This window comes from Perca fluviatilis, chromosome 6, assembly GCF_010015445.1.
Source record: "Perca fluviatilis chromosome 6, GENO_Pfluv_1.0, whole genome shotgun sequence".
Classification (NCBI taxonomy): Eukaryota; Metazoa; Chordata; class Actinopteri; order Perciformes; family Percidae; genus Perca; species Perca fluviatilis.
The window spans coordinates 41,795,294-41,818,006 of record NC_053117.1 but is presented as its reverse complement, the minus strand read 5'-3'; the positions used below and the strand labels follow the sequence as shown (position 1 = coordinate 41,818,006).

The 22,713-nt window shown below is 44.2% G+C and overlaps 1 protein-coding gene across 1 annotated transcript; it reads left to right on the top strand.

The window, feature by feature from the left end:
* The first annotated feature begins 2,100 nt into the window (after positions 1-2,100).
* Positions 2,101-21,746, top strand: pold2 (polymerase (DNA directed), delta 2, regulatory subunit). Its single transcript, XM_039802475.1, has 11 exons — positions 2,101-2,269; positions 3,137-3,375; positions 4,110-4,231; positions 4,994-5,117; positions 5,715-5,829; positions 5,970-6,168; positions 10,830-10,910; positions 11,380-11,537; positions 13,770-13,897; positions 19,214-19,315; positions 21,440-21,746. The coding sequence occupies exons 2-11, from the start codon at positions 3,144-3,146 to the stop codon at positions 21,598-21,600; spliced, it is 1,422 nt and encodes a 473-aa protein (XP_039658409.1). The 5' UTR covers positions 2,101-2,269; positions 3,137-3,143; the 3' UTR covers positions 21,601-21,746.
* Positions 21,747-22,713: the final 967 nt, after the last annotated feature.

Below are 22,713 nucleotides of genomic sequence, written 5' to 3'. Positions count from 1 at the left end.
GAGAACAGTTCCGTTGCCATATGCTCCGCACTGCCGACACGACGCCTCGCTCCTCTCCATCTGGGGGAAGCTGGACTGGGTCCGAGGCCCGGTTCTCAGGGGTCCGTACGTCATGTGCCGGCTGTGGGGCAGGTGGGGCCCCTAGGTGGGGTGAGGGGGGCAGGGGGCCTCGGTAGATGGGTCCCTCGGTCCTCCCAACGGGGTCGCTGGAACCCTCGGCGGCGTCTGCCAACGAGGTGGTTATCTGGGGTGCCGTACAGTTGAAGCCCAGGGGGGGTGGGGTCATGTTGACAGGCCGTTCCCCTGGAAAGCACAGGGTGGCCTCCGCCAGGTCCAGCCGACAGCCCGTGTTCTTCAAAAAGTCCAGTCCTAGAATGCAGGGGTCCTGGACAGATGCCACCCAGACCGGGTGGTGCACCGTTTTACCGCCCACCACAAATGTCAGAGTCCCTTTGCCTTTCATGGGTGACAATTCCCCGGTCACCGTCCGCAGGTGGACTGCTGTTGGTTCCAAGACGGTTTGAACAGGGAGGACATCGGGCCGTACTAATGTCACTGTAGAGCCGGTGTCAACCAGCGCCACACACTCCACTCCCTCCACAGTGACTGGGATGTGGCAGAGGTCCCCAATCGAAGTCCGGCCCACCACCGCAACCACCTCCTGGCCGGCCGTGCTTGAGGGTGTACGTGGGGAACTTTGGGTCGTGGTCCGCGTAGTCCCCTCTGCACGGACCCCGAGTCGTTTCCCTGGTGTCTGGGTGTTTTCGGGCACGAGCGTACCAGGTGTCCGGGTGTCCCGCAGCCCCAGCACAGTCTGGCAGTGCGTGGGACCTCAGCTGCTGCCCTGACATGGGGGCTGTTGTGCTCCGGTGTGGGCATCATGACGTAGGCACGTGCTGTCTCCCTCTCTGACGCCCTCTCCAATGCCTCACTCAGGGACTGTGGATGTGTCAGCTGTACCTCCACACGTAGCTCGGGTGGTGAGAGGGCTTGCATGAATCGGTCGCGGGCTAGCTCGCTTTGCACCGCCGGGGGCATGCTGCTGTATGCTCTGCGGGTGAGGCTCTCAATGTCATTGGCTAATTGCCGTAGCCGTTCCCCATGTCTTCTGTATCTGTTATTCAGTTCATTGCGGAGGAGCTCTGCCCCTGTAAAGTTCCCAAACCGTCGCTGGAGCGCACCCACCAGTGCAACATAGCTCTGTCTGTCCCCTGCATCCAACAGCAGCAAGCATGCTAAAGCCTCGTCAGTGAGGCACATAACCAATTGCAGCGCTTTAGTCTCTTGTGACCAGTTCTGTGACTTAGCGAGCAGTTCGAATTGTGCGTGAAAAGCTTCCCAGCTCACCTTCCCGTCGTACTTTGGGGTTTTCACAGAGCTAGCTGCCACCGCTGTTATCCTGGGACGGGCGCCGCCATCTTTGTTTACATCCGCGCTTCCCGCGCCCGGGGTGACGTAGGCTTCCGCGTCCCCCTCCGACTTTAGCTTGCAAGCAGCAAAGCGTGCATGTCCTTGTCCCCCGAAGCCATCGCTCCCACAGTGCCCCGAAGGTGGGCTCTGCTGTCCTCCAGCCGACGTAGCTCCTCGCTCAGGCCACCAAATGTCCATCCGGAGGCTACGTCCCCGTCGCTCGTCTCCCCCGCTGTCTTAACAGATGAGAGCATATCTCCCCGCGCTCGTGGCCGCGCGGTCCAGCTAACGCTAACCTAAGCTAACTAAACTGGTCGCTAGCTAGCTAACAGTGCGGGGCGCACCCTCGGGCGTCCCTAACCTTTCCGTTGCTTTACTTCTGACACCAATGTAATGAATCATACACGGGTCAAAGTCTAGTTAACTCCTTTATTAGCTACCAACAAAAGCTACAGGTATTAGAACACACAGAGAGGGCATATATATAAATATATATATATATATATATATATATATATATATGTATATATATATATATATCATATATATATATATATGTATATATATATATATATATATATATGTGTATATATATATATATATATTATATATATATATATATATATATATATATATATATTTTATTCCTTGAAGCATCCATGTTGTTTCCCACACTGCGAGGAGCACTTAAATGCAGCATAAACTGTGACGTTTTCGCGGGAACTGATCTTTCTGCTCGCTGTGTTGACAAGAACTATACCGGGTATAAAACTATACCGGGTATAAATCTATACCGGGTATAAAACTATACCACGGTATAAAACTATACCGGGTATAAAACTGCTTTCCCTCTTCGAAGGTAAGCTCGTTAAATCTGTCACCTCAGCGTCATCAGCCTCAGACAGTAACGTTAATTGTGATTAAGCCATTCGCTAAAACACGAGCTTGCATGTAACAAAGTGAACACATTTCTAGCAACATCTAATCTCAACATTATGGGATGGATCCCTGCAGAGATAGACCTTTATGTTAAAGAGTAAGATCATTTTTTAAACATAAAAACATCCGTGAAATTGCTATCGCTAAACTCCACCAGACTCCATGTAAATAATCAGGACTTTTATCATCGTAAAACACACTTCATTCAAAGTGGAAGGAAACTAAATAAAACTACCAAAAGCCGTCTTGGTTCATCTTTCCACTGTTCCAACAATCACCACTCTGGTTTGGTTGAAATAAACCCTTAATTCACCCATTTACATGTGGAGATATGCTGGCTCTATACACGCTAAAAGTCCTGATTATTTACATGGAGTCTGGTGGAGATATGCTGACTCTATACACGCTAAAAGTCCTGATTATTTACATGGAGTCTGGTGGAGATATGCTGGCTCTATACACGCTAAAAGTCCTGATTATTTACATGGAGTCTGGTGGAGATATGCTGGCTCTATACACGCTAAAAGTCCTGATTATTTACATGGAGTCTGGTGGATATATGCTGGCTCTATACAGGCTAAAAGTCCTGATTATTTACATGGAGTCTGGTGGAGTTTGGTGATGGTGATTTCGGGGCTGTTTCATGTTAAACTAAAAGGATCTTACTCTTTAACTAAAAGGTCTATCTCTGTAGGGATCCATCCCATAATGTTGTCAGACTCTTAGAATAAAAATCCGAGTCTATAGGGGCAAAAACAGCACTTTAAAACCATTGTCTCTGCTCCAGGACCGTCATGTTCTCCGACATGAGCGCCGGGAAGCCGGGCTCCTCTCTGCTGTGCCGCCCGGCCTCGGGGGACCAGGACCAGGGCCCGGTGTTTGAGCGCGTGTCGCCGGCCTACAGTCTCTGCTCCGAGCGCTACACGGTCGGCGAGCGGAGCTTCAGCCGCCAGTACGCTCACATCTACGCCACACGACTCATGCAGATGCGGCCCCTGCTGTCAGAGAGAGCGCAGCAGAAGTGGGGTAAGATCGCCACATTTCTGACCCGGAACTCAATATTTCATAATTAAACAAATCTTATAAGCATGAAATAAGTTGAAAACTGAGCATAATATTCATTATTAGAGTGCAATTTAAAAGAATAAAAAAAAAGTGCAGAAAAGACAATGAAAGAATAAAAAGAGAAAACAAAATGCAATACAATTAATACAATTCTTTAATTTGTATATGTGGGTCAGTTTTAAATGAAATGTCTGATTAAAAAAAAAAAAAGATGAAGACCATTTTTTTAGATTAATTTTAAAGAATGCAAGAAAATAGATAACGGAGTAAAGCTTTGACACAGTTCATATAATCAGGGAACAGATACCATACAACACACACACAGACAGACAGACAGACAGACAGACATCTGTATGGTCACACACATACATACACACATACACACACACACACACACACACACACACACACACACACACACACACACACACACACACACACACACACACACACACACACACACAGACACATACACACAAACAGACAGACAGACAGACATAGACACACACACACACACACAAACAGACAGACAGACAGACATAGACACACACACACACACACACACACCAAATTGAAACATGTAATAATAATGGTTTGCATGATCACAGTTACATTTCTGGGCCCCACGTTCAGTGGCCATGTGACTTAATTTTGTCCCTAATTGACCCCCGTATCGTGTCTTTCTGTCTCGCCAGGATCAGACGTGCTCATCAGGAAGCTGTGTGATCTTCAGACAGGAGAGCAGTGTTGCATTGTGGGAACGTTGTTCAAGCGTATGGAGCTGCAGCCTTCGATCCTGAAGGAGATCAGCGAGGAGGTGAGCGCACAGAAACGCACCGCAGACTGGGCAAATGCCAGAAGGGCCGCCCCCCTATTGGCTACTACTGATAATACGTCTCTGGTTAATTTTGATGAGTTATTTTATGCATGCAGCCACAGATATTAAAGATCGTACTGCTGTGTGGAAAGTAGAGGTGTTGAAATTAATCAAATAATCGATGCATGGAATCGTGGACATGGACGATGCTGCATCGATAATCAGTTATTTCTGTTTATAATGTAATGTAGGCCTAACAACATTTCTGTTTACATATTCTGGTATGTTTTGCACATTCAGGAGGTGCCATGTGCTCAGTGCTGTATAGTTTTATGTATCCAAGTTATTTAGTATCAGAGCACTGCAGAATGTTTGGTTTTTGAAGCTTGAAAAGTTATGAATTAAATATCCTACATGGCTTTAATAGAAACATGGATTCGACACAGACAGACAGAGACTGAGACATACAGACATACAGACACACACACACAGACACACACACACAGACACATCGCATCGTGATGCATCGAAATATTGAATTGAATCGCTGACATGATAATCGTAATCGAATCGGGAGATCAGTGATTCACACCTCTAGTGGAAAGATACACTCTGAAGGCAGAGTTGCTAATTTCCAAGCTAGGTTATTGACAAAAATAGGGGCTGGACTGGCTGCATCTGAACTTTAATGATGGAAAACCCTGATTATTATTATTATTATTATTATTATTATTATTATTATTATTATTTGTTCTGTTTCAGCACAACCTGCTGCCTCAGCCGGCTCGAGTCAAATTCATCAGCGACACAGACGAGCTGATTCTGGAGGACGAGCTGCAGAGGATCAAACTGGAGGGAAACATCGACAGAGACAAGTGTGTCACAGGTCAGGATGATACTACTTCTACTTCTACTACTACTACTACTACTAATACTACTAATAATAATAATTATACACACATGCAGAAGATTACAAATAAAAATATCACTGTGTAAATCCTCCATCATAACAGCAATGCTCCAAGGTCCAAATGCGCCTGGCTTTTAAAGGGAATGGGAGATGATCTCTGATTGGTTGATTGCATGTTACGCCCAAAACACACCTATGAATTAAAGGTCCCATAGCATGAAAATGTCAATTTATGAGGTTTTTTTTAACATTAATATGCGTTCCCCACCCAGCCTGCCTATGGTCCCCCAGTGGCTAGAAATGGTGATAGGTCTATATAAAAGAGACTTCAGATACAGTATTAGGGGACCACTAAGGTCTATATAAAAGAGACTTCAGATACAGTATTAGGGGACCACTAAGGTCTATATAAAAGAGACTTCAGATACAGTATTAGGGGACCACTAAGGTCTATATAAAAGAGACTTCAGATACAGTATTAGGGGACCACTAAGGTCTATATAAAAGAGACTTCAGATACAGTATTAGGGGACCACTAAGGTCTATATAAAAGAGATTCTGTTTCTCCGACAGGAAGTGTTATCGCGATATTCGGAGCCGAGAAGAATGACGGGAAGTTCACGGTGGAGGACTTCTGCCTCGCAGATCTTCCTCTGCAGACCCCGAGACCTGAACTCACCTCTGACCGGTAGACACACACACACACACACACACACACACACACACACACACACACACACACACAGAAAGACAGAAAGCCAGTATAAGTCCCAGCCTTCTTTGACCACAGATTCTGTCTCCCTCCCTCCCTCTCTCCCTCTCTCCCAGGTTTGTTCTCCTGGTCTCTGGACTGGGTCTGGGCAGCAGTGATGGCGACAGCATGTTGGGTCTGCAGCTGCTGGTTGACATGGTAACGGGTCAGCTGGGCGGCGAGGGCGAGCAGAGCGGAGCGGCGAGCATCTCCCGAGTCCTGCTGGCGGGAAACCTGCTGAGCCAAAACACCCAGGACAAGGATGCACACACCAAGGTAAGGACAAGGATGCACACACCAAGGTAAGGACAAGGACGCACACACCAAGGTAAGGACAAGGATGCACACACCAAGGTAATGACAAGGACGCAACCGTCTCTGTAGTCTAAAGACAGTTACACACCCACCAGACACCGTCTCTGTAGTCTAAAGACAGTTACACACCAACCAGACACCGTCTCTGTAGTCTAAAGACAGTTACACACCCACCAGACACCGTCTCTGTAGTGTAAAGACAGTTACACACCGACCAGACACCGTCTCTGTAGTCTAAAGACAGTTACACACCCACCAGACACCGTCTCTGTAGTCTAAAGACAGTTACACACCGACCAGACACCGTCTCTGTAGTCTAAAGATGGTTACACACCCACCAGACACCGTCTCTGTAGTCTAAAGACAGTTACACACCCACCAGACACCGTCTCTGTAGTCTAAAGACAGTTACACACCCACCAGACACCGTCTCTGTAGTCTAAAGACAGTTACACACCAACCAGACACCGTCTCTGTAGTCTAAAGACGGTTACACACCCACCAGACACCGTCTCTGTAGTCTAAAGACGGTGTCCGTCTCTGTAGTCTAAAGACGGTTACACACCCACCAGACACCGTCTCTGTAGTCTAAAGACGGTTACACACCCACCAGACACCGTCACTGTAGTCTAAAGACGGTGTCCGTCTCTGTAGTCTAAAGACGGTTACACACCCACCAGACACCGTCTCTGTAGTCTAAAGACGGTTACACACCCACCAGACACCGTCTCTGTAGTCTAAAGACAGTTACACACCCACCAGACACCGTCTCTGTAGTCTAAAGACGGTTACACACCCACCAGACACCGTCTCTGTAGTCTAAAGACGGTGTCCGTCTCTGTAGTCTAAAGACGGTTACACACCCACCAGACACCGTCTCTGTAGTCTAAAGACGGTTACACACCCACCAGACACCGTCTCTGTAGTCTAAAGACGGTTACACACCCACCAGACACCGTCTCTGTAGTCTAAAGACGGTTACACACCGACCAGACACCGTCTCTGTAGTCTAAAGACAGTTACACACCCACCAGACACCGTCTCTGTAGTCTAAAGACGGTTACACACCCACCAGACACTGTCGCTGTAGTCTAAAGACAGTTACACACCCACCAGACACCGTCTCTGTAGTCTAAAGACGGTTACACACCCACCAGACACCGTCTCTGTAGTCTAAAGACGGTTACACACCCACCAGACACCGTCTCTGCCGTCTAAAGACGGTTACACACCCACCAGACACCGTCTCTGTAGTCTAAAGATGGTTACACACCCACCAGACACCGTCTCTGTAGTCTAAAGACAGTTACACACCAACCAGACACCGTCTCTGTAGTCTAAAGACGGTTACACACCCACCAGACACCGTCTCTGTAGTCTAAAGACGGTTACACACCCACCAGACACAGTCTCTGTAGTCTAAAGACAGTTACACACCCACCAGACACCGTCTCTGTAGTCTAAAGACAGTTACACACCCACCAGACACCGTCTCTGTAGTCTAAAGACGGTTACACACTGACCAGACACCGTCTCTGTAGTCTAAAGACGGTTACACACCGTCTCTGTAGTCTAAAGACGGTTACACACCGACCAGACACCGTCTCTGTAGTCTAAAGACGGTTACACACCCACCAGACACGTCTCTGTAGTCTAAAGACGGTTACACACCCACCAGACACCGTCTCTGTAGTCTAAAGACGGTGTCCGTCTCTGTAGTCTAAAGACAGTTACACACCCACCAGACACCGTCTCTGTAGTCTAAAGACGGTTACACACCCACCAGACACCGTCTCTGTAGTCTAAAGACGGTTACACACCCACCAGACACCGTCTCTGTAGTCTAAAGACAGTTACACACCCACCAGACACCGTCTCTGTAGTCTAAAGACGGTTACACACCCACCAGACACCGTCTCTGCCGTCTAAAGACGGTTACACACCCACCAGACACCGTCTCTGTAGTCTAAAGATGGTTACACACCCACCAGACACCGTCTCTGTAGTCTAAAGACAGTTACACACCAACCAGACACCGTCTCTGTAGTCTAAAGACGGTTACACACCCACCAGACACCGTCTCTGTAGTCTAAAGACGGTTACACACCCACCAGACACAGTGTCTGTAGTCTAAAGACAGTTACACACCCACCAGACACCGTCTCTGTAGTCTAAAGACGGTTACACACCGACCAGACACCGTCTCTGTAGTCTAAAGACGGTTACACACCGTCTCTGTAGTCTAAAGACGGTTACACACCGACCAGACACCGTCTCTGTAGTCTAAAGACAGTTACACACCACCAGACACCGTCTCTGTAGGTCTAAAGACGCTATTAACACCCACCAGACACTGTCTCTGTAGTCCAAAGACAGTTACAACCCACCAGACACCGTCTCTGTAGTCTAAAGACGGTTACACACCCACCAGACACGTCTCTGTAGTCTAAAGACGGTTACACACCCACCAGACAACCGTCTCTGCCGTCTAAAGACGGTTACCACCCACCAGACACCGTCTCTGTAGTCTAAAGATGGTTACACACCCACCAGACACGGCTCTGTAGTCTAAAGACAGTTACACACCAACCAGACACCGTCTCTGTAGTCTAAAGACGGTTACACCCACCAGACACCGTCTCTGTAGTCTAAAGACGGTTACACACCCACCAGACACAGTCTCTGTAGTCTAAAGACAGTTACACACCCACCAGACACCGTCTCTGTAGTCTAAAGACAGTTACAACCCACCAGACAACCCGTCTGTCCAGTCTAAAGACGGTTACACACTGACCAGACACCGCTCTGCAGTAGCCTAAAGACGGTTACACACCGTCTCTGTAGTCTAAAGACGGTTACACACCGACCAGACACCGTCTCTGTAGTCTAAAGACGGTTACACACCCACCAGACACGTCTCTGTAGTCTAAAGACGGTTACACACCCACCAGACACCGTCTCTGTAGTCTAAAGACGGTGTCCGTCTCTGTAGTCTAAAGACAGTTACACACCCACCAGACACCGTCTCTGTAGTCTAAAGACGGTTACACACCCACCAGACACCGTCTCTGTAGTCTAAAGACGGTTACACACCCACCAGACACCGTCTCTGTAGTCTAAAGACAGTTACACACCCACCAGACACCGTCTCTGTAGTCTAAAGACGGTTACACACCCACCAGACACGTCTCTGCCGTCTAAAGACGGTTACACACCCACCAGACACCGTCTCTGTAGTCTAAAGATGGTTACACACCCACCAGACACCGTCTCTGTAGTCTAAAGACAGTTACACACCAACCAGACACCGTCTCTGTAGTCTAAAGACGGTTACACACCCACCAGACACCGTCTCTGTAGTCTAAAGACGGTTACACACCCACCAGACACAGTGTCTGTAGTCTAAAGACAGTTACACACCCACCAGACACCGTCTCTGTAGTCTAAAGACGGTTACACACCGACCAGACACCGTCTCTGTAGTCTAAAGACGGTTACACACCGTCTCTGTAGTCTAAAGACGGTTACACACCGACCAGACACCGTCTCTGTAGTCTAAAGACGGTTACACACCCACCAGACACCGTCTCTGTAGTCTAAAGACGGTTACACACCCACCAGACACGTCTCTGTAGTCTAAAGACGGTTACACACCCACCAGACACCGTCTCTGTAGTCTAAAGACAGTTACACACCCACCAGACACCGTCTCTGTAGTCTAAAGACGGTTACACACCCACCAGACACCGTCTCTGTAGTCTAAAGACAGTTACACACCAACCAGACACCGTCTCTGTAGTCTAAAGACAGTTACACACCAACCAGACACCGTCTCTGTAGTCTAAAGACAGTTACACACCCACCAGACCGTGCTCTGTAGTCTAAAGACAGTTACACACCCACCAGACACCGTCTCTGTAGTCTAAAGACAGTTACACACCCACCAGACACCGTCTCTGTAGTCTAAAGACAGTTACACACCCACCAGACACCGTCTCTGTAGTCTAAAGACAGTTACACACCCACCAGACACCGTCTCTGTAGTCTAAAGACAGTTACACACCCACCAGACACCGTCTCTGTAGTCTAAAGACAGTTACACACCCACCAGACACCGTCTCTGTAGTCTAGAGACAGTTACACACCCACCAGACACCGTCTCTGTAGTCTAAAGACAGTTACACACCCACCAGACACCGTCTCTGTAGTCTAAAGACAGTTACACACCCACCAGACACCGTCTCTGTAGTCTAGAGACAGTTACACACCCACCAGACACCGTCTCTGTAGTCTAAAGACAGTTACACACCAGCCAGACACCGTCTCTGTAGTCTAGAGACAGTTACACACCAACCAGACACCGTCTCTGTAGTCTAAAGACAGTTACACACCCACCAGACACCGTCTCTGTAGTCTAAAGACAGTTACACACCCACCAGACACCGTCTCTGTAGTCTAAAGACAGTTACACACCGACCAGACACCGTCTCTGTAGTCTAAAGACGGTTACGCACCGTCTCTGTAGTCTAAAGACGGTTACACACCCACCAGACACCCACCAGTCTCTGTAGTCCAACTGGCCCAGAGAAGAAACTAACGTTTTATCGTCTCTGTGTGTGCAGCCCAAGTTCCTGACCAAGAAGACGCAGGCGGGCAGCGTGGAGGCCATGCGTCTGCTGGACGAGCTGCTGCATCAGCTGGCGGTGAGTCAGCACACACACACACACACACACATGCAAATGCACACAGACACAGACACACACACACAAACACATACGCACATGCAAATGCACACACACACACACACACACACACACACACACATGCAAATGCACACGCACACAGACACACACACACACACACAGACAGACACACACACGCGCGTCAAAAAAATGAGTGACGTCAAAAGGAATCTGAGTTAACTGGTTGTCATCGTGGTCATTTTGCCGGCCCTGTTATAACAGACTAACGAGCTGATGACCCAGATGTTATAACAGACTAACGAGCTGATGACCCAGATGTGATAACAGACTAACGAGCTGATAACAGACTAACGAGCTGATGACCCAGATGTGATAACAGACTAACGAGCTGATGACCCAGATGTTATAACAGACTAACGAGCTGATGACCCAGATGTGAGCGTGTGACTGAGTCTCGCTGCTGTTGCAGGCCTCGGTTCCCGTGGACGTGATGCCGGGCCAGTTCGACCCCACCAACTACACGCTGCCCCAGCAGCCTCTGCACCGCTGCATGTTCCCGCTGGCGTCCGTCTTCCCCACGCTGCAGCTCGCCTCCAACCCGCACCAGGCGCACATCCACGGAGTCAGGTACACACTCTCTGTCTCCACCTGGCAGGGTGGAAATTGTGCAACAAACGTGGAGATATGCTGGCTCTGTACACGCTAAAAGTCCTGATTATTTACATGGAGTCTGGTGGAGATATGCTGGCTCTATACACGCTAAAAGTCCTGATTATTTACATGGAGTCTGGTGGAGATATGCTGGCTCTATACACGCTAAAAGTCCTGATTATTTACATGGAGTCTGGTGGAGATATGCTGGCTCTATACACGCTAAAAGTCCTGATTATTTACATGGAGTCTGGTGGAGATATGCTGGCTCTATACACGCTAAAAGTCCTGATTATTTACATGGAGTCTGGTGGAGATATGCTGGCTCTATACACGCTAAAAGTCCTTATTATTTACATGGAGTCTGGTGGAGATATGCTGGCTCTATACACGCTAAAAGTCCTGATTATTTACATGGAGTCTGGTGGAGATATGCTGGCTCTATACACGCTAAAAGTCCTGATTATTTACATGGAGTCTGGTGGAGATATGCTGGCTCTATACACGCTAAAAGTCCTGATTATTTACATGGAGTCTGGTGGAGATATGCTGGCTCTATACACGCTTAAAAGTCCTGATTATTTACATGGAGTCTGGTGGAGATATGCTGGCTCTATACACGCCTAAAAGTCCTGATTATTTACATGGAGTCTGGTGGAGATATGCTGGCTCTATACACGCTAAAAGTCCTTATTATTTACATGGAGTCTGGTGGAGATATGCTGGCTCTATACACGCTAAAAGTCCTGATTATTTACATGGAGTCTGGTGGAGATATGCTGGCTCTATACACGCTTAAAAGTCCTGATTATTTACATGGAGTCTGGTGGAGATATGCTGGCTCTATACACGCTTAAAAGTCCTGATTATTTACATGGAGTCTGGTGGAGATATGCTGGCTCTATACACGCTAAAAGTCCTGATTATTTACATGGAGTCTGGTGGAGATATGCTGGCTCTATACACGCTAAAAGTCCTGATTATTTACATGGAGTCTGGTGGAGATATGCTGGCTCTATACACGCTTAAAAGTCCTGATTATTTACATGGAGTCTGGTGGAGATATGCTGGCTCTATACACGCTAAAAGTCCTGATTATTTACATGGAGTCTGGTGGAGATATGCTGGCTCTATACACGCTAAAAGTCCTGATTATTTACATGGAGTCTGGTGGAGATATGCTGGCTCTATACACGCTAAAAGTCCTGATTATTTACATGGAGTCTGGTGGAGATATGCTGGCTCTATACACGCTAAAAGTCCTGATTATTTACATGGAGTCTGGTGGAGATATGCTGGCTCTATACACGCCTAAAAGTCCTGATTATTTACATGGAGTCTGGTGGAGATATGCTGGCTCTATACACGCGCTAAAAGTCCTGATTATTTACATGGAGTCTGGTGGAGATATGCTGGCTCTATACACGCCAAAAGTCCTGATTATTTACATGGAGTCTGGTGGAGATATGCTGGCTCTATACACGCTTAAAAGTCCTGATTATTTACATGGAGTCTGGTGGAGATATGCTGGCTCTATACAGGCTAAAAGTCCTGATTATTTACATGGAGTCTGGTGGAGATATGCTGGCTCTATACACGCTTAAAAGTCCTGATTATTTACATGGAGTCTGGTGGAGATATGCTGGCTCTATACACGCTTAAAAGTCCTGATTATTTACATGGAGTCTGGTGGAGATATGCTGGCTCTATACACGCTTAAAAGTCCTGATTATTTACATGGAGTCTGGTGGAGATATGCTGGCTCTATACACGCTAAAAGTCCTGATTATTTACATGGAGTCTGGTGGAGATATGCTGGCTCTATACACGTAAAAGTCCTGATTATTTACATGGAGTCTGGTGGAGATATGCTGGCTCTATACACGCTTAAAAGTCCTGATTATTTACATGGAGTCTGGTGGAGATATGCTGGCTCTATACACGCTAAAAGTCCTGATTATTTACATGGAGTCTGGTGGAGATATGCTGGCTCTATACACGCTAAAAGTCCTGATTATTTACATGGAGTCTGGTGGAGATATGCTGGCTCTATACACGCTAAAAGTCCTGATTATTTACATGGAGTCTGGTGGAGATATGCTGGCTCTATACACGCTAAAAGTCTGTTTGGAGGTTTAAAGGGGGCGTGTCTGGTTGGTGGAGGTTTTTAAAGGTGCTATGTTTGTGTGTCTGTGTGATCCCGCTCAGGTTCCTGGGGACTTCGGGCCAGAACGTGAGTGATATCCAGAAGTACAGCAGCATGGAGGACCACCTGGAGATCCTGGAGGAGACGCTGAGGCTCCGACACCTCGCCCCGACGGCGCCCGACACGCTGGGTCAGTCGCTCCGTTAAACACCGACGTCTCCCGCTACACTTCCAGACATTTGGACCTCCTGATTGGCTCTCTTCAGTCTCTTGTGCCAAATGTCCTCGTTAGTTTTAGTCACATTTAGTCATTCACATATCTGTTTTTGTTGGTCAAGTTTTAGTCGACTAAAAGTCTTTCGTCATTTTAGTCCAAAGAGAACTCAAGGTGTCTTAGTCAAGATCTAGTCAAAACAGTTTAGTCTTTTTTAAATAAATTATTTCTGAGATTATTTCTGATAACCATTTCAGTCAAATAGTGTTTCACACATCTCAAATATTGGTTAAATGTCATAATTACCTGAAAAATTACACTTGTTGAATGTTTTTTTTTATATATATATATATATATATATATATATATATATATATATATATATAAATATATAAATAAATAAATATATATATATATATATATATATATATATATATATATATATATATATATATATATATATATATTTTTTTTTAAGTTAAAGAGTCAATTTCTTTTGGAGGAAAAAGTCAGAATATTTTGAGAGAAAAAAAGTAATATTTTTTAGACTAAAGTCCAGTATTTTGAGTAAATTCGGACCTCCTGATTGGCTGTTTTAAGTCAAATATATTTTAAATTTAAAAAGTTGAATATTTTGAGAGTATTTTTGTCTTTCCAAACCAACGGTAGCGATGTTTCTGGCCCTAGTGTTAATTTCATCACACGAGACGAGACCTAAATATGTTCGTCGACGACCTTTTCACCATCAGAAAAGACTTTATTATTATTAATTTATGATATTATTATTATTATTATTATTAATTTATGATATTATTATGATTACATTATTTTTATATTTTTATTTTTATATTATTATATTATTATTAATTTATTATATTATTATTATTATATTTTTATTTTTATATTATTTTTATTATTATTAATTTATTTTATTATTATTATTATTAATTTATTATATTATTATTATTATTATTATTATTATTATTATTATTAAGCACGTTTTTGCAGGAATTTGTCACGGTATTGTTGGTTCATGTCACACATTTTTCCTTGACTAAGAGCGAGACTGCACCCAATGACGCTGACTAATGCTAAATTAACATGCATTATTGTTGACGAAAAGACGAGAGTTTGATCTGATTGGTTGATTTGGTCCGCCTATCACCAACTACAGGTGGTGATAGACAGATGGTTTATCCAATCAGATAACCAGGATTTCCGCCCCTTCCCAAAAGTTCTCCAACAGAGTTCCCAGATGGATATGCCGAGCAAATGCGGCGATCCATCTGGTGGAGTCAGGATATCTTAATATAGCTGTAATATATATATATTATATACTATATATTAATCAAAGTATTAACTCTGTTTCTGCGCTTTGTTTTCAGGTTGTTACCCGTTCTACCAAAAGACCCGTTCATCCTGGAGGAGTGTCCCCCACGTCTACTTCAGCGGAACGCCCGAATTTGGATCCAAACTTCGTCAAAGGTCAGCAGCTGATTGGCTCCAAACGGACCAAACATTCACATTATTTCAGCTTCATTATTAGGGGTCCAAGCCCAAGGTAATTAGCATTCTGGAGCCTACATCCGAAGGTTATGCAAGTTAAACTCTTCGGTGAGGGGTGGGGGTAGAGAGAGTAAGGCCTCCTGCACACTGGCTGCATGGCGAGAGCGTGCCAGTTTCCCGTCCAGCGCCCACGTCGTTTAAATAAAACAAAAATGCACCTGCGTCCATCTGTGGCCCATGGGTGTGCTGGTCTTACAGGGAGGTGTGTTCAGGTGCATTGTGGGCGTGCTGGTCTTACAGGGAGGTGTGTTCAGGTGCATTCTGGGCGTGCTGGTCTTACAGGGAGGTGTGTTCAGGTGCATTCTGGGCGTGCTGGTCTTACAGGGAGGTGTGTTCAGGTGCATTCTGGGAGTATTGCTATTTTGAGGCAGCGGGAAGTGATCCCACCATTGACCAACAAAAACCTGGTCTAAAGTCAATAACGCAGCATTTCATTGTTATTTTAACAGAGCATTAGTAAAATGCTCCTAGGCTCGTGCACAGCGCGCACACACTATGCTTGTTACACACACACACACACACACACCCACACACACACACACACACACACACACACAGAAACACACCAAAACACACACACACACACACACATAACACACACACATGCAGAAGATTACAAATACAAATATTACGGTGCAAATGCTCCATCATAACAGCAATGCTCCAAGGTCCAAACGCGCCTGGCTTTTAAAGGGAATGGGAGATGATCTCTGATTGGTTGATGAATGGGAGATGATCTCTGATTGGTTGATGAATGGGAGATGATCTTGATTGGTTGATGAATGGGAGATGACTGATTGGTTGATGAATGGGAGATGATCTCTGATTGGTTATCAGCATGTTACTCAAAACACACCTCTTGATTAATGGAAGACACTAAGGACCAATTCTTTAGGAACCAGGCTCTCGTGCACGGATCCTTTTACCGCCGCCAAACCAGCAGAAGTGGATTTGGACACTCTAATGTGTCAAACTAACTCGTGGGGCCATACCGGAAAATGAGAATCACACCAAGGGCCAGATGAGTTTATTGACATGGTTTTATTTAAGAGAAAAGTCAAATATTCTTTGATCAGATATCGCATCGCCTTTTATACAGCTCCCTTCACTTACAGTTTGGCTCTATATAAAGTCCGGCAGTCTTTAGTCATCATAGAGCTGAAAAAACACCAAAAGAGGTTGCAAAAGCATCAAAAACGCTGGTGGTTCGCAAACTTGACAAAAAACTTCAGAAAGTGACAAAAGCTACAGTACAGGCCAAAAGTTAGACACACCTTCTCATTCAATGTGTTTTTATTTTCAAGGACTATTTACATTGCCCGCGTTACGTATTGCTAAAGTCCTGATTATTTACATGGAGTCTGGTGGATATATGCTGGCTCTATACATGCCAAAGTCCTGATTATTTACATGGAGTCTGGTGGAGATATGCTGGCTCTATACACCGCTAAAAGTCCTGATTATTTACATGGAGTCGGGTGGTTAGCCGAAACACGTACCTCGGGGAGATATGCTGGCTCTATACACGCTTAAAAGTCCTGATTATTTGCATGGAGTCTGGTGGAGATATGCTGGCTCTATACACGTTACTAAAGTCCTGATTATTTACATGGAGTCTGGTGGAGATATGCTGGCCTCTATACACGCTTTAAAAGTCCTGATTATTTACATGGAGTCTGGTGGAGATATGCTGGCTCTATACACGCTTAAAAAGTCCCGATTATTTACATGGAGTCTGGTGGAGATATGCTGGCTCTATACACGCTTAAAAGTCCTGATTATTTACATGGAGTCTGGTGGAGATATGCTGGCTCTATACACGCTAAAAGTCCTGATTATTTACATGGAGTCTGGTGGAGATATGCTGGCTCTATACACGCTAAAAGTCCTGATTATTTACATGGAGTCTGGTGGAGAATGCTGGCTCTATACACCTAAAAGTCCTGATATTTACATGGAGTCTGGTGGAGATATGCTGGCTCTATACAGCTGCAAGGTGCTGATTATTTTACATGGAGTCTGGTGGAGATATGCTGGCTCTATACACTAAAAAGTCCTGATTATTTACATGGAGTCTGGTGGAGATATGCTGGCTCTATACACGCTAAAAGTCTGTTTGGAGGTTTAAAGGGGGGCTGTCTGGTTGGTGGAGGTTTTAAAGGTGCTATGTTTGTGTGTCTGTGTGATCCCGCTCAGGTTCCTGGGGACTTCGGCCAGAACGTGAGTGATATCCAGAAGTACAGCAGCATGGAGGACCACCTGGAGATCCTGAGGAGACGCTGAGGCTCCCACACCCTCGCCTGACGGCGCCCGACACGCTGGGTCAGTCGGCTCCGTTAAACACCGACGTCTCCCCCACACTTCCAGACATTTGGACCTCCTGATTGCTCTCTTCAGTCTCTTGTGCCAAATGTCCCGTTAGTTTTAGTCACATTTAGTCATTCACATATCTGTTTTGTTGGTCAAGTTTTAGTCTAACTAAAAGTCTTTTCGTCATTTTAGTCCAAAGAGAACCCAAGGTGTCTTAGTCAAGATCTAGTCAAAACAGTTTAGTCTTTTTAAATAAATTATTTCTGAGATTATTTCTGATAACCATTTCAGTCAAATGAGTGTTTCACACATCTCAAATATTGGTTAAATGTCATAATTACCTGAAAAATTACACTTGTTGAATGTTTTTAAAATTATATATATATATATATATATATATATATATATATATATATATATAAATATATAAATAAATAATATATATATATATATATATATATATATATATATATATATATATATATATATATATATATATTATTTTTAAGTTAAAGAGTCAATTTCTTTTGGAGGAAAAAAGTCAGAATATTTTGAGAGAAAAAAGTAATATTTTTTAGACTAAAGTCCAGTATTTTGGAGTAAATTCGACCTCCTGATTGGCTGTTTTAAGTCAAATATATTTTAAATTAAAAAGTTGAATATTTTGAGAGTATTTTTGTCTTCCAAACCAACGGTAGCGATGTTTCTGGCCCTAGTGTTAATTTCGATCACCGACGCGAGACCTAAATACCATTTACGCACCTTTTCACCATCAGAAAAGACTTTATTATTATTAATTTATGATATTATTATTATTATTATTATTAATTTATGATATTATTATGATTACATTATTTTTATATTTTTATTTTTATATTATTATATTATTATTAATTTATTATATTATTATTATTATATTTTTATTTTTATATTATTTTTATTATTATTAATTTATTTTATTATTATTATTATTAATTTATTATATTATTATTATTATTATTATTATTATTATTATTAAGTACGTTTTTTGCAGGAATTTGTCACGGTATTGTTGGTTCATGTCACACATTTTTTCCTTGACTAAGACGAGACTGCACCAATGACGCTGACTAATGCTAAATTAACATGCATTATTGTTGACGAAAAAAGACGAGAGTTTGATCTGATTGGTTGATTTGGCCCGTCTATCACCAACTACAGGTGGTGATAGACAGATGGTTTATCCAATCAGATAACCAGGATTTCCGCCCCTTCCCAAAAGTTCTCCAACAGAAAGTTCCCAGATGGATATGCCGAGCAAATGCGAAGCGATCCATCTGGTGGAGTCAGGATATCTTAATATAGCTGTAATATATATATATTATATACTATATATTAATCAAAGTATTAACTCTGTTTCTTGCGTTTTGTTTTCAGGTTGTTACCCGTTCTACCAAAAAGACCCGTTCATCCTGGAGGAGTGTCCCCACGTCTACTTCAGCGGCAACGCCCCCGAATTTGGATCCAAACTCGTCAAAGGTCAGCAGCTGATTGGCTCCAAACGGACCAAACATTCACATTATTTCAGCTTCATTATTAGGGGTCCAAGCCCAAGGTAATTAGCATTCTGGAGCCTACACCGTAGAAGTTATGCAAGTTAAACTTTCGGTGAGGGGTGGGGGTAGAGAGAGTAAGGCCTCCTGCACACTGGCTGCATGGCGAGACGCGTCCAGTTTCCGTCCTAAAAAAATGCAGCCACCTTAAAAATCCACGCGCTAAAAACACCCATCTGTGGCCCATGGGTGTGCTGGTCTTACAGGGAGGTGTGTTCAGGTGCATTGTGCGTGCTGGTCTTACAGGGAGGTGTGTTCAGGTGCATTCTGGGCGTGGGTCTTACAGGGAGGTGTGTTCAGGTGCATTTGGGTGTGCTGGGCTGTTACAGGGAGGTGTGTTTAGGTGCATTCTGGGAGTATTGCTATTTTGAGGCAGCGGAAGTGATCCCACCATTGACCAACAAAAACCTGGTCTAAAGTCAATAACGCAGCATTTCATTGTTATTTTAACAGAGCATTAGTAAAATGCTCCCTAGGCTCGAGCAACAGCGCACACACTATGCTTGTTACACACACACACACACACACCCACACACACACACACACACACACACACACAGAAACACACCAAAACACACACACACACACACACATAACACACACACATGCAGAAGATTACAAATACAAATATTACGGTGCAAATGCTCCATCATAACAGCAATGCTCCAAGGTCCAAACGCGCCTGGCTTTTAAAGGGAATGGGAGATGATCTCTGATTGGTTGATGAATGGGAGATGATCTCTGATTGGTTGATGAATGGGAGATGATCTCTGATTGGTTGATGAATGGGAGATGATCTCTGATTGGTTGATTGCATGTTACGCCCAAAACACACCTCTGATTAATGAAGACACTAAGGACCACCCTTTAGAACCAGGCGCCCGGTGCACGGACCCTTTTTACTGCCGTCAAACCAGCAGAAGTGGATTTGGACACGCCCTAATGTGTCAAACTTAACTTCGGTGGGGGCCACACTGGAAAATGAGAATCACACCAAGGGCCAGATGAGTTTATTGACATGGTTTTATTTAAGAGAAAAGTCAAATATCTTTGACCGTATTATCGTACGTCTTTATACAGTCTTCTCACTTACAGTTTGGTCGACATAAAGTCCGAAAAGAGTTCCTTAGTCATCATAGAGCTGAAAAAACACCAAAAGAGGTTGCAAAAGCATCAAAAAACGTTGTGAAAACTGTCTGCAAACGTGACAAAAAACTTCAGAAAAGTGACAAAAGCTACAGTACAGGCCAAAAGTTAGGACACACCTTCTCATTCAATGTGTTTCTTTATTATTCATCTATTTATTGTAGATTCAGGCATCCAAACGTGAATGAATAGATATGAATTATGTACTTAACAAAAGGTGTGAAATAACTGAAAACATGTCTTATATTTTAGATTCTTCAGAGTAGCCACCCTTTGCTTTTTTATTAATAAGGGAAAAACTTCCACTAATGAACCCTGACAAAGCACACCTGTGAAGGTAAAACCATTTCAGGTGACTACCTCATGAAGCTCATTGAGAGAACACCAATGGTTTGCAGAGTTATCAAAAAAGCAAAGGGTGGCTACTTTGAGGAATCTAAAATATAAGACATGTTTTCAGTTATTTCACACTTTTTTGTTAAGTACATAATTCCATATGTGTTCATTCATAGTTTTGATGCCTTCAGTGAGAATCTACAATGTAAATAGTCATGAAAATAAAGAAACACGTTGAATGAGAAGGTGTGTCCAAACTTTTGGCCTGAACTGTATGTGTGCCAACATTCATTGTAAACCTAAATTGATATGAGGGCCTGATTTGGCCCGCGGGCCTCGAGTTTGACACCTGTGGCTCAGATCGTTAAAACAGGACCCCGAAGTCTCCTTTTAGAGTTAATGGAAGAACTTTGATAGTCTAGAAAAAGCTCAGGTTATAGCAGAACAACTTCCTGTAGGGTTAGCAACAGTTACTCCGACTCACACGAAACTCGCCTCAGCAGAGATTGCTGAGACGAGTTTCTACGTCTCCGGACTGAATTCTTCTTCTTCTGTGGTCTTCCTGCAGGTGCGGAGGGACAGGAAGTGCTGCTGGTGTGCGTGCCAGACTTCAGCAGCAGCCAGACGGCGTGCCTGGTCAACCTGCGCACGCTGACCTGCGAGCCGCTCGCCTTCTCGGCGTTCTCCGCCCACGGAGAAGACGAGAGCGAGATGAACGTCAGCCACTGAGGGGCCAGATACTCCGAGTCTTCTTCAGACAGAGAGAGAGACAGAGAGAGAGACAGACACAGAGAGAGAGAGAGACAGACAGACAGACAGACAGACAGACATAGACAGAGAGACAGACACACAGAGAGACACAGACAGACAGAGAGACAGAGACAGAGAGAGAGACAGACAGACAGACAGACATAGACAGAGAGACAGACACACAGAGAGACAGACAGACAGACAGACGAGAGAGAGAGAGAGAGAGACAGAGACAGACAGACAAACAGACACAGACATAGACAGAGAGACAGACACACAGAGAGAGAGAGACAGGACACAGACAGAGAGAGAGACAGGACACAGACAGAGAGAGACAGGACACAGAGAGAGAGAGAGAGACAGACAGAGAGAGACAGACTGATCTCTGATATATATATTTTTTTGTGTTCACAAGGTGCTGAGAAAAAGAGACAAGTATTGTGTATCAACGCGCCTTTATTTTGAAAAACCCCTCTCCTCCAGCTGTCTCTGACTGTTCACACTTCTCACAAAAATAATGAAGAGAATGTGACACGACTTTTTAAATGTGCATCCACAATAAAAAGCAAAAAAAACAAAGATGAAGATGTGAACTGTCATAATTAACGTTTAAATTCTGTAAAGTGATGGATACGCTCGTATATTTACACGGAAGAACAACATGGCAGCGACTACGTTTACATGCACATCATGTTCCTGTTTTATTCTGAAAAACCCCATCTTCCTCTAAGCTGTCGACTCGGCTAATGTGTGAATATTCCTCTTAATATTTTTATATTTTTCCAGCGTGTTCCAGCGGTGGAGGACGGTGGAGCGTCTCTCTTTCAGTCCTTCAACCAGCTTTTAGAAAAGGTCGAAAAACGAAAAAAAAAAAAATGGCGGGAAAAAAGTGTTGAGAATGTCTAAAAAAAAAAAAATGTTAAAATAACATGACAAAAACGTACAAATGAAGAAGTTTGAAACACTTAAAAAAAAAAAAAAAAAAAAAAAAAGAACTTCGAAAAAAGCGAAATGTGACGGAAAATTACGAAAATTTTTCTTAAAAAAAAAATTGAAATAAACGAGAAATTAGGAAAAAAAAAAACGTTGACA

Coding starts and splice junctions, on each gene's coding strand:
- pold2 (XM_039802475.1), top strand. CDS start 3,144: ATGTTCTCCGACATGAGCGCCGGGAAGCCGGGCTCCTCTCTGCTGTGC. Junction 3,376..4,109: donor GAGAGCGCAGCAGAAGTGGG/GTAAGATCGCCA, acceptor CTGTCTCGCCAG/GATCAGACGTGCTCATCAGG. Junction 5,118..5,714: donor CAGAGACAAGTGTGTCACAG/GTCAGGATGATA, acceptor TTTCTCCGACAG/GAAGTGTTATCGCGATATTC.